This window comes from Eschrichtius robustus, chromosome 2, assembly GCF_028021215.1.
Source record: "Eschrichtius robustus isolate mEscRob2 chromosome 2, mEscRob2.pri, whole genome shotgun sequence".
Classification (NCBI taxonomy): domain Eukaryota; kingdom Metazoa; phylum Chordata; class Mammalia; order Artiodactyla; family Eschrichtiidae; genus Eschrichtius; species Eschrichtius robustus.
This window is the reverse complement of record NC_090825.1, coordinates 89,599,398-89,613,302: the sequence shown is the minus strand read 5'-3', so window position 1 is coordinate 89,613,302 and position 13,905 is coordinate 89,599,398. Positions and strand designations below refer to the sequence as shown.

General features: G+C 35.6%; 1 protein-coding gene across 1 annotated transcript in view; it reads right to left on the bottom strand.

Moving 5' to 3' along the window:
* Positions 1-13,905, bottom strand: part of MAN2A1 (mannosidase alpha class 2A member 1) — a 160,711-nt gene that overhangs the window by 89,528 nt on the left and 57,278 nt on the right. The window contains exon 5 of the mRNA XM_068535712.1: positions 7,368-7,495. Within this exon, the coding sequence (XP_068391813.1) occupies positions 7,368-7,495 (128 nt within the window). The remainder of the gene's footprint in view (positions 1-7,367; positions 7,496-13,905) is intronic.

Sequence of the window (13,905 nt, the reverse complement as noted above, 5' to 3'; positions counted from 1 at the left end):
TTAAGGGATTTTAGACTATCTTTTATAGCTTACAATAGTCCCAAATCATCATAATATACAGTAGCAGAAATGGCCAAAGTAACTGTACCATATTTCATTAAATCTTAAGACATTTTGATGCTGGTGCTTTCTACCAAGAATGGGTCAATAGAATTTTTCACACCTGACTCACACCAATTCTAAGAGTGAAGACCTAAAGATATATCTCACTTTCACAGAGGATAAAACATAAAAATACATAATAAATGCACAGATTAGAATTAATGAAATACGATTATTCTTTGGGCATTATACAAATCTGATCTTTTATTTATTCAGGATTCTCAAAGGAGGCTTCTACAAACAACCTATAAATCGACATAAGTAATATAATTGTGCACATTTTTTTCACTCAAACACCTGTTTAGCACCTTGCATATGCCGAAGACTAAAAGAGGCCCTAGGATTACAAAAATGAGTTAATCTTGATCCTGATTCTAGTTGCAGAGATTATGATGCAAATAGGTGTAACACAGGATAACAGAAAAGAGAACAGAGAGAACTCTGTAGAACAATATTGAAGATTAACAGAGGTGAGAAGCCACCAAGGAGACTGAGAAGGAAAAGTCAGAACTGTCAGAGGACAAAGAGTATGTGTCAAAACTCAAAGTGACCATATAATTTGTCCATTTCACATATGTAATTTACCTCCAAAAAATTATAAAGAAATCTTGAACTCTATTTAGTAATTCTGGGTTTTTGTGGTAGTATAGGTTTAGCAATTCTGAAAGTTTCATGTATTTCAAGACTGAGTAAATTAGAATAAAGGAGCCAGGTTTTACACTGTTAAGGAACTATAAAATATATAAACATGAAAGAGCAGAACCCTATGATACTGAGTTGAAATAGGAGATAGTAGTAATAACATGAATAAATATACATATATACACACAAATATATATTTAAACAAACTCTCTCTATATATACATATACACACACATGCACACACACACACATTTCCTAGCTCAGTGTAATAACAGCTCAGTACCAATCAACATTATCTTCGATCCCAGATTTTGACCTCTAAATGCCATGCTCTATTAAAAATAACCTTAAAGAAATTACTTATTCCAGGGCTGAGGCTAGGAAAGTACAAGATAACCCTGGAACATATTCTTGGGGCATAAATTAAAGAAATGGTCAAAGAGTCATGGGAACATATAAAAATAAATCAGGAGATAGTCGAAGGGGCTTCCACTGGCCAAATGCAGGACAACTGGGGAAGCAAAATAAATAATAATAGTACTGGACTAGAACCCATTGACTAAAATAAGAATCCATGAGCTCACAAATAAACTGAAAATAAAAAGGAAAGCTCTTCCTTTTAGTATTAATAGAATACTAACTGATAATTATAGAAGCAATGATGGAATTAGAAAATCATCAATGGATCCTAAAACTAAAACATTAAAGTTTGATGAGGAACAGGATATTTACCTATTCTCAATGTATCTCCTACAAATTAGTTATTAATTCAAAAGGCATAAAATGTAACAGTACAGTAAAGAAAATTAAAAGACACAACTTAAACAAGTGATCAAGAATAGCATCACCAATATGGGAACAAAGAGATAACAAGTGCCTTCTGACAGGATGCATTGAGGACAACAGAAAATAACTACAGTGTATTCTAGCAAAATAAATTAGGTTAGATTACATAGATAGATCAGATAGATCAATAACCTAAAGCTAATCATAAGGAAATAGACAATCTCAAATTGAGAGACTTGCTACAACAGAGGTCTGCACTCCTCAAAAATATCAATGTCAAGAAATCCAGAGAAAGGCTAAGGTCTGTTTCAGGTTAAGGAGACTAAAAAGACATGACAACTACAAGCAATACACGATCCTAGGTTGGATCCTGGATTGGGAGGGGAAAAAGCAGCCTTTATTAAAGAACATTATTGAGACAATTGACAAAATTTGAATATAACCTGTGAACTAGATTGTAGTATTGCTAACGCTCCTGATTTGATAACTATCTTCTGCTTATCTAAGAAAACATCCTTATTTCTTATGAAATAACACAATGAAGTATTGAGAGACAAAGGGACAAGATACCTCCAGCTTACTCTCAAATGGTTCAGAAAAACACGTATGTGAATCTAACTAGAGTCCCTTGGTATCCAGGGAAGATTGGTTTCAGGACCCCTGAAGATACCAGAATCTTTGGATGTCAAGTCATATAAAATGGTGTAGTAGTTGCATATACCTACACACAACCTCCTGTATACAGGCATACCTCGGAGATACTGTGGGTTTGGTTCCAGACCACTGCAATAAAGTGAGTATGACAATATTTTGGTTCCCCAGTACATATAAAAGTTATGTTTACGGTAGTCTATTAAGTGTACAATAGCATTATGTCTAAAAAAAATGTACACACCTTAGGTAAAAAATACTTTATATGTGGAGAAAAAAGAACCCTTGTGCACTGTTGGTGGGAATGTAAATTGGTACAGCCACTATGGAAAACAGTATGGAGAATTCTCAAAAAATTAAAAAGAGAACTACCATATGACCCAGCAATTCCACTCCTGGGTATTGATCTGAAGAAAACAAAAACACGAATTTGAAAAGATACATGTACCCCCATGTTCGCTGCAGCATTATTTACAATAGCCAAGATATGGAAGCAACCTAAGTATCCACAGATGGATCAATGAATAAAGAAAATGTGGTGGGGTGTGTGTGTGTATATATGTGTGTGTGTGTGTGTGTGTATATATATATATATATATATATATATACATATATATATATATATAGACACGTATATATATATAAAAAGGAATCCTATTCAGGCATATGAAAGAATGAAATCTTGACATCTGTGACAACATTGATGGACCTTGAGGACATTTTGCTGATGAAATAAGTCAGACAGAGAAAGAAAAATACTGTAATGATTTCACTGATATGTGGAAGCTAAAAAACAAAACAAATGAACAAACATAATAAAACATAAACAGAGTCATAGATACAGAGAACAAACAGGTGGTTGCCAGAAGGGAGGGGGCTGGGAGGAGGAAAGAAATAGTAGGTGAGGGAAATTAAGAGGTACAAACTTCCGGTTGCAAAATAAATGAGTCATGTGTATGAAATGTACAGTGTGGGGAATATAGTCAATAACTATGTAATATCTTTGCATGGTGACACATCTAGACTTATCGTGATGATCAATTTGAAATGCACAGAAATATCGAATCACTATGCTGTATAACAGGAACTAACATAATGTTGTAGGTCAAATATACTTCAAAAACTAACAAACAAACTTATAGAAAAAAGAGATCAGATCTATGGTTACTAGAGGTGAGGGTGGGAGGAGAAGGAATTGAATGAAGGCAGGCAAAAGGTAAACTTACAGTTATAAAGATGGAAGGAATGTCATGTATAACCCGATAAATGTAATTAACACTGCTGTATGTTATATATGAAAGCTGTTAAGAGAGTCAAATCCTAAGAGTTCTCAGACAAGAGAAAATTGTTTTTTCTGTTTCTTTAATTTTGTAATTATATGAGGTGACAGATGTTCACTAAACTTGCTGAGATAATCTTTGCACGATGTATGTAAGTCAAATCACTATGCTGTATATCTTAAACCTACACAGTGCTGTATATCAATTATATCTCAATAAAACTGGAAGAAAACCAAAACAAAATAAAACTTTATTGCTAAAAATCAGCTAAGCATCGCTAGCCTTCAGCAAGTCATAATCCTTTTGCAATAGAAACAAAGATCACTGATCTCAGATCACCATAACAAATACATTAACAATGAAAAAGTCTGAAATATTGCTAGAATTAGCAAAATGTGACACAGAGACACAAAGTGAACAAATGCTGTTGTTAAAATGACACTAACAGATTTGCTCAACACAGGGCTGTGACAAATCTTCAATCTGTAAAAAACGTAGTATCTGTGAAGCACAGTAAAATGAGGTATGCCTATAATTTAAATCACCTCCAGATTACTCATAATACCTAATACAATGTAAATGCTATGTAAATAGTGGTAAATACAATGTAAATACTATGTAACTAGTTGCCAGGCATGGCAAATTCAAGTTTTGCTATTTGGAATTTTCCAGATTTTTTTTTTCAATTATTTTCCGTCCACTGTTGGTTGAATCATCAGATGTGGAACTGGTAAATACAGAGGGCCAACCCTACAGGATATATAGGAGCCCCTCTCAAATACTATCATGCAACTCTATTATAAATTTGAAATGAAATCAAATTAAGCTATAAAATAAAAAAAAGGAGTATGTGTTGTCCCAAATAACTAGGACAGAATAAGCTTACAAACAAGAATAAAAATCAACATGAAAAGTTAGTGATGTCTGAGATTTCATCATCACTGATGATCTTTTCCGTATCAAAATCACCTGATACACAGGAATAGCAACCTAGCTGCAATAGATTAAAGAATTCCTGAGAAGTAATGATGTAGAAGAGAGAGAACGTAAACTACATTTTTTAAAAACTCATACGAAAAGGAGGTAGAAGGTAGGGAGAGACATAAAGGGGACCCCAGTATCCTTCTAGGATTTTCTTTGGTATAAGTGAATCTTTTTTTTTAAAGGGGGCAAGTGACAAACTTAGGGGGGAAATGCAGTATATGAAAAATCCAGAATTTTACAAAGAGGGTACATATGCCAATAAAACCAGGAAAGATTTTGTGTTTTCATGTAAGAATAAGACTGTCAAAATATAAAAGAGTAAAGACAAGAAAAATTACAGGAAACAATCATTAAAAAGAGTAAAATAGGGCCTTCCCTGGTGGCGCAGTGGTTGAGAATCTGCCTGCCGATGCAGGGGACACAGGTTCGAGCCCTGGTCTGGGAGGATCCCACGTGCCGCGGAGCGGCTGGGCCCGTGAGCCACAATTACTGAGCCTGCGCGTCTGGAGCCTGTGCTCCGCAACAAGAGAGGCCCGCGCACCGCGATGAAGGGTGGCCCCCGCTTGCCGCAACTGGAGAAAGCCCTCGCACAGAAACGAAGACCCAACACAGCCATCAATCAATCAATCAATCAATCAATCAATAAATAAATAAATAAACCCAAAAAAAGTTTAAAAAAAAAAAAAAGAGTAAAATACATCACTCAGTTTTTGGCAGATCTAATAGACAAAAATTAGAACATGAGCAACATGAATAATATAATTAATAAAATTGGATTATTCCAAATATATCTAATATTAAAGCTTAAGAGGAGTCAGAGAACAGTTACAAAATGGATACTTTAGGCAAAAGATAACCTTAAAAACTCAAACTTAGTTTCTAACGGTCAAATTTATATAATAAAGTTAGTAAAAGCAGAAATTAACCACCAAAGACTAAACAATTTAGAAAGTATCCCATAACCAAATGTAAAACCAGTGTCCAAAACAACATGTTGTTCTAAATTGTTTAAACAAAACTGAGAACACTACTCTAATTTACAAGGTGCAGAGTTACATTTGTCAAAACTCAAACTCTACAGTTAAGATTTATGTTCTGCACTGCATGTAAATTACACATCCATAAAAGCTAAACATAAAGAAAAAAATCCACAAAAACTGAGGTTTATAAAGTGAACATTTTGGCTTAGAATATAATTAAGTATTTAAGAAAAGTGGCACTGAGTAGGGGGTCCCCAAGTCCACTCCCAGATTTCACGACAAGAAAACTTACAGCACTCAACATACAGTCATACTCACAGCTATGATTTATTATAGTGAAAAGATACAAAGCAAAATCAGCAAAGAGAAAAGGCACACAGGGCAGAGTCCGCAGGAAACCAGGCACTCTCTCCCTGTGGCATCACCCAGGACGAGTTAATTACTCCACCAGTGAATGGGGACAATACCTGAAATACTGTCAACCCAGAAAGCTCACTAGAGACTCAGTGTCCAAGGTTTTTACTAGGGTCTGGTCATGCAGGCACCCTCTGTCTAGTACATAATAGGATTCTAGACTCCCAGAAGGGAAACAAGTGTTTAGCATACACTACACTGTTTGTACAGTTTAAACACAGTGAGTCACTCATCATTTAAGAAATCCAAGTCCTCAGACACCAGCCAACAGCCAACTTTGCAAGCAAGATCTTTCTAAGGATAGCAGTTTCAGATCTGCTATGTTAACTCTTTTCGGCACAGGTATGATATCTGCAACTTACTCTGTAACAATCACAACAATAACAATATGGAAAGAGGAAAAAATAAGGCAAATGTGTCAAAATAATGACTGGTGAATCTGGTTGGGGGCCTTATGGGAGTTCTTTGTAGTATTCCTACAACTTTTAAGTTTGAAATTATTCCAAAATAAAAAGTAAATAAAATATTAATGGGGGTGGGGGGTTTTTACCCCTAACAGAAGAATACTTTAAAATAATAAAATATTTAGAAATAACTTCAATAAAAAACATGTATATTTACCATAAACTACAAAATTGTACTGAGAGATATGAAATATTTGAAAACAATTACATACCATGTTGCAGAATGCAAATATTCGATATCACAAAGATTTCGATTAGTCCCATGTTCTTATGAGTTGTATGAACATCTGATTTTATCAGTTCAGAATACACTGCCCCACTTCTTGTTGTAACAGGATACTTCTTCCCCATGGAGGACCCATTCACATGGTTCAGGCAAGGCTGACCCTGCCCCAAACCACTCTCCTCCCATGATCATTTCCATCAAATTAACCAGGCCTCAGTGATTTCAGCTCCTTTAACTCTGGCCTCAGTAAACTGGCTCAGAGATAAGTGCCTAACCCAAAGTGGGTCAATTAGGTAAGGTATTAAGGAAAACTCCTCCTAATTGTTAGACCAAGAAGATCAGAGTCCTGGTTGTCTACGGCAGAGTCAAGAGAGAGTATCCCGACAACGTAATCTAGGTCCTCTGGATCCAACCTTACCTGAAGCTACCCTATCTCTGGAACTCTCAATGACAAAACTAACATTTGTCTTTCCTTTTTTTCTTTGCTTAAGGTAGTAAACTAGGTTTCTGCCTTTTATGATCACGTGTCTTAACTAATATGTAATTAAAATCCCAGGGGGATAGCTTTAGGAAAACAATACTAAAATTAATCAATAGGTAACACTGATAAAATAATAGGTGAAACAAGGTAGATGACCCTAAGAGGCACCATATTATATCTATGCAACTGAGTTTATGATCCAAGAAACATCATAAATCAATAAAAAAATAAATTATTCAGTAATAATCAGTGCTAGAAAAATTAGTTATTAAAAAAAGATAAAAAGCCCCATCTCACGTTCCCCAAAATTAATTGCCCAAAGTAGTCCAAATGAAAGAGAAAGATACGAATACATACCTAGATTTTTGTCCAGCCACTGATGTCCTTCAATTAGTTGGTCAATTAAGGCAAAATAATGTGGAGCAGCTTCATCAGGCATAACCCAGCCACCTGTCACAATTTCAAACTGACCGTTTTCTAGTAAACTAGGGAGAAAATAACGTAAGAGTTTACATTAATATATGTAAGAGACGTTCAGATAAAAAAGTAAGACGTCATAAACATTAGAGACAGCCTTCAAATGTAACCAGTATTTACACTAGTTGTTTTTTTTTTTTTTTTTTTTTTTTTTTGAAACCAGTGGATGAATTTCAACTTTGGGACCCTGGTGATAAAGTGTCCTTAGTAAAGCATCTGCCCCTCCTGCCCTAGGCAAAGCCACGCAGGTCACTCTGGAAGTTCTATTTCCTAAGGGTATAATCTCCCACACAACTTCAAAGATTCCTGATGTCGGCAGCCACGTCTGATTTACTTCTGGATCTTGCCGAGCACCTAGCAAATACCTGAGTATATGCTTGACGAGTGTTAACTGGAGGACTGTCATTTTAAGCACAGTATTTGTTTCATTACACCTATGCTGAAAAATCAGGACTTATTTTAGTACTTCTGACACTGATCGGTTAATCATGCAAACTACAGAAGTAATAAAAATAAAAGTAAAGCTAGTAAATATCACATGCTTCTGGGAATACAGAAAACATTACAAAGTACCCTGCTCCAGTCAGTTATAATGTAGGCTATATTGTTTATCTTTCATTATTGAGCCAAAAGCTCTAACATGATCATTATCTGTTCACTGGGTACTCTACCATAATACTATACAAAATAACTAAACCACAGCCCTGGAGAACTAAACTGTTACAAGAAGACACCTTCCTCAGAGAGAGAAAAAAATCATCAACTACTAAAAATTTGAAGAACTACCTGAGGAAGCGTAAATGTCAAGAACTTAAGCAAGCCTTTTAAGTGCCACAGACTTTTGAGTTTGCGACAAGGTGGTTTTGAAAACGAGGTAAAATTTCAGAAGCAAAATCAGCTTTAATAAGGATAAACATCACTGAATGCCTATAGCTAACAGCCAAGCACAAAGCCAAATTTGGTTGAAACAGACCAGAGGCATAGAGAATAAACATTTTCCTACAAAGCATGTAACAGAAGCCACAGCATTAACAGAACATCCAATTTTTTCAAACATATGCGTGATCATAGAAACCAATGACAGAGTGGATAATGGACACAATTTCTAAAAATGAATGAATAAATGAATGATTTCCTTGTATAAAATAAAAAGATATTAACTACATCTGTATTACCACGGGGATCACCAAATAATACAATTTCATATGGAGAATATGATGGCTCATTATATAGTGTCTAAAGAAACTCCAATGTCCAGTCAAACCTCAGATTCTCACAGGCCCACATCAAGAACTTGTAAGAAAGAAGCTGGAAATTTCTAAAAATTGTATTTCTTTAAGAACACAACTAAATCCAAGGCTATTTTGTCCCACTCTTACTGCCTATGGGACTTTTTTTTTTTTAACATCTTTATTGGAGTATAATTGCTTTACAATGGGGTGTTAGTTTCTGCTTTATAACAAAGTGAATCAGTTATACATATACATATGTTCCCATATCTCTTCCCTCTTGCATCTCCCTCCCTCCCACCCTCCCTATCCCACCCCTCTAGGTGGTCACAAAGCACAGAGCTGATCTCCCTGTGCTATGCGGTTGCTTCCCACTAGCTATCTATTTTACGTTTGGTAGTGTATATATGTCCATGCCACTCTCTCACTTTGTCACATCTTACCCTTCCCCCTCCCTGTGTCCTCAAGTCCATTCTCTAGTAGGTCTGTGTCTTTATTCCCATCTTGCCACTAGGTTCTTCATGACCTTTTTCTTGTTTTTCCCCTTAGATTCCATATATATGTGTTAGCATACTGTCTTTGTTTTTCTATGGGACTTTGCTTACAGTTAGTTCTTCTTGTCTTTCTGGTGACTGCCTGATTTAGCCACACCCTGGAAGCTATGGACCAGTCCCACCCCTTATGCCTATGAGCAGTATTTGGAAGCCTGAGATGTCAGGACAGATTTGGGATTTAATCTCTAGTCATCAAATACAGAAACTTGACCTCCTTATCTCAGTATTCCAATAAACAGATCTTCTGGAAAATATCAGAAATAAATTGGTCAAAACAAATTCTTTGCTGCTCCTGAATAGAGAATAGAAACTATAAATTAACTAGTCTGAATATTAAATGGAAAAAAATCACTCCAGTGATGGAATTTCTCACCTATATCAGTCAGTTTTATTTTGCTACATATTCCCTGTCCCATAGGCATAAATGGGCTCCAAGAAAAGACAACCAAGCAAAGAATCACACATATTATATTTCCTCAGCTCCATTTGTGAATAATTTATCCCTTCCCCCTCCGCATGATGCCTGAGATGCTACAGTGATTGTGTACAGAGTTCTTATCTGTACACAATGATTACTTTAAAGACTATCCTATCTATTACTATGGGGGAGGCATGAAAGCCTCTCACTCATTAAAATGTTTTTCAGAATTTTCTTATCTATTTTCTTCTCTCCTATCTTTCCCAACCTGGCTGATCCCAGCTGCCCTCATTTCTCAGCTCAAATAAAAGTCTCTGGGACACCTACAAAGTCTCTGGGCCACACAGCCTAAATCAACACTCCCACTGTACCTCCACGCTCTATCACACAATAATATTTTTCACAAACCAGAATGGCCTTGTTCATTTACTGCTTCCTCTCCCTCCTTACCCCACCCACCATTATAACATAAGCTCCAAGACAGCAGGGACAAGGACATGTTGTTTTGTTCACTTTTCCAGGCCCAGCACTGAGAAGCTTACTTGGCATTTAATGGGTACTCTGTTGTTAGATGAAGAGGGAATGAGTGAATGAGATTCTCAGTTTAAAATTAGTAGTAACATGAAGTTTGTTATTAGATGAAGTTCACAGACATATGCAAAATAAGTTGAACAGGGAAGGTTCAGTTAAAAAGGAGTGTGAATAATATAGGTATAAAGTGACATGACCTGGAATATGATTCGTGTAGGAAAAATGAACGGGGAGGGAGAGAGAGGAGATGCTTCATGAAGCATCAGTGGGAATCAAGAAATATCTGGACATAGAAGAAAGGATTAAAGTACGAATGACTTAGGGTTTTGATTCCAGGGGTCTAATGGGGTGGTGGTGTTAATACACACAGACAGTGCAGTTCAGTTGAGAAGGGAATCATTTTGCAGTAATAAATATAAATTTGGATAAGGCTATTTGATGTGACAGTGAGGCAGCCAAAAGGACCTAACTGAAAAAGAAAACTAAGTTTAGGGGAAAAGGTCAATATAAAATTAAGTTTTGGAGGAATGAAACAAAGATGAAATAGAGAAGGATGGGAAGTCTGGAGAAAACAGTCAAAAGGAGAGTTACGGATCAAGCAGAAGGAAAATATAAGAGGAAATTGAGGTGATAAGAAATGTTAAAGAAAAAAAGAACAAATCTGTGACTATGACCTGAGACATTCTAGAAAAGAGTAATGAGGAACAACCTGCACTTCTCCTTGGTAAAAGGCATTTTTATAGTTTAAAAAGCTACCATATAACTGTGACTTACTCAGAAATGGACACATCAGTGGGTCAGAATATAAAGTTGAGAAATAAATTTTTAAAATATTTATATTATTAAAATAGCCATTAAATTAGTGGGGCAGAATGGACTACGGTTTGTTTGGTTTTTTTAATCTTCAGTCAGAGTGATTTAAAACAAACTCATAAGAAAGCCAAGATATTATGTCATGGAAGCCAAAGGACTGATATTTGAAATGGCTCACACAGGTTTTTAATAAAAACTACATGAGGAGGTCACAAGAGGCATAAGTGATGTCATAATAGCAGGCCAGAAAGAACTTAGGTTTTAGTTTTTCTTAGGAAAGTTTCTCTAATCAGGTAGAACAAAATGGAAGAAAATAGACAACATGATTTAAGATATGAAGCAATGTGACAATGAGTGGACACCCGGACAAATAATCAGGTTAGTGAGTACTCCTATTTCACTCAACTGCCTGTTCTCCCTAGTCTATACATATGAATGGTGAAAACCAGATTATAAACCAGACATTCTTACAGGCAGGAAGGTCAGGCTTGAGATAAAATATTCACTGTGTTAGGCAAAAACACATGCCACTTGACCAGTTAAACAAACAAACAAAAAATACACACGCACACATAAAAACTGCAGAAGTGCACAAATTTGCCATGTATACCCCTGATTTCTAGAACATATGTGATAAGCACTTAAGAAGCACCTGAAGAATGACAGGAAAACAAAATGATCCAAATATACCTGAGGAAAACACTGACCCAATGACTGAGAAGCACAGCCACCATCATCATCAGGTAGTGATAGGTACAAAAAGTAGGCCTGACAGTCTTACAGAAACAACACTCCAGGAAATACTGAGAAAAATATTTATAAGCAATAGCAGAAAAGCTATGTTAGCCTACAAAAAGTACCATATTTAAAATCGCCATTGTTAGCAACACAAAATAAAATTAAGACAGACTGCAAGCTGTACATTCGACACCTTCGTAATTTTTTAAATATCAGGTAATGGCAAACACCTATAGAAAAAGTTACTTAGAATAAGTACAGGTGCTTCCAAGTATTTCCACTCACTTAGTGCTCAACAAGCATGAATTGAGCTATTTCTCTGCAATTGTCAGGGGGGTACAACAACAACTGTATGTCACAGAGAACTATAGTCAATATCTTTTAATAACCTATAATGGAAAAGAATCTGAAAAAGAGTATATATATATATATACACATATATATGCATAACTGAATCACTTTGCTGTATACCTGGAACTAACACAACATTGTAGATCAACTATACTTCAATAAAAGGTTGTTTGTTCTGGAAAAAAAGAAAACAGGCATACTACTTATACTACTTTTAGGAGAGCAATGCCTATTGTTCTAATGATAAAAGTGAAAGGATGCAGAAAATTGTAAATAAAAGTTACCCAGATCTAATTCCCCAATAACAACCACTGTTTTAACTCTGAAAAAAAAAAAGGGAAGTACAAAATCAAAGAAGATGTGCCCACCTCATAGGGTCTATTGCTTAATTTCTACCAAGAGACGCTCTGGTTTCTGGCAAATTTTTTGCATGAATGCTCTTCCTAATATTTTCTAATAAACAAGAGATCCAGAAACAAATGAAAAGACAGGGAAAGAGAGGGCGAGAAAGGAGTATATACATGCAGCAAATCCAGAAAATAGGAAACCAGGCACTAACTTTCACAATTAACAACACCCTTATTTTACTTTTTTAAATGATTTGTAAGCCATTATGTACTTCTCTGTTTCTACAATTTCTCTGCTTGAGAATTTGATATAAAGAACTTAAGAAAATACTGATCAAAATTAAGCTGAGCATACCTGTCACAGCTCACTTTGCCCAAGATCCAGAATTTACATTTATGAATTTACTTGCCAAGCACAAGAAGTTGCAAATCATTTTCTCTGTCACTTTTTCCCCTATGTTGACACATCACACATTTGAAATTTGGTCACACACAGAAGGATAGACTCAAAGAGCTTTTTTCCCTAATGGGGAAATTGTCACAGATAACTTAGTAGCAAACAATGCATCATTTAGCAAGCTTCAAAGAATCACAAATTAATTTCACATGAGAAAACGAGTTGAATTTGCATGGGGAAATATGAAATAATACAAGATGATGTACGGTGATTCATTCTTAAATAAAAAATTAGTTAAATGGAAAATTTAAAAAGATGGAGGCTCCCAATGAATCAAGTAATAGTCTAAAAACATTTGCTCATCAGATTATCTGACTCGTATGCCTTTCATGGGGAATATCTAATGAGAGAGTAAAAATAAGATTTGTTTTAAAAACCCCTCACATAATAATTGGGGAAACTCATCATATACCTCTGAGTATTATAGACACCCGCCTTAAGAGAATATATGAGGGACAGATGGCCAATGAGTCATCTCCTCATTTCTTCCTCACTTCATTCCAGCCATACCCTTTCTTTGAGTTTGCAGTCCATGCTCTCTGTCTGGAATGTTTTTCCTCCCAGTATTTACCTCAGTGGCTCATAGCGGATCCATCAGGAGCCTTCTCTGGCCACCACACTCCACTCAAACCCCACCTAAGTTGTTATCTTTCATAAAATCCAAAACTTTTCTTTCATAGCATTTATCACAAAATTTAATAACACATCTGCATGTTTACTGTCTTTGTCCCTCAATAGACTGACTGTAAGCTCATGAAGGCAGGAATCATATCTGTTTTGCTCGCCATTTAAATCTGGGCGTTCCTACTAGAAAAGGGTACCAACGACCCAAAAGAAAAGCAAACAAAAGATATGAAGCAGATATTTCAGAAATTACTAGCTCCTAAAAATGAAAAGAAGTTTAATATCACTCATGAGGAAATGCAAATTAAAACTTCAATGAGATCAAAAAGTTGTGTAACATGTGATGTCAAGGATAT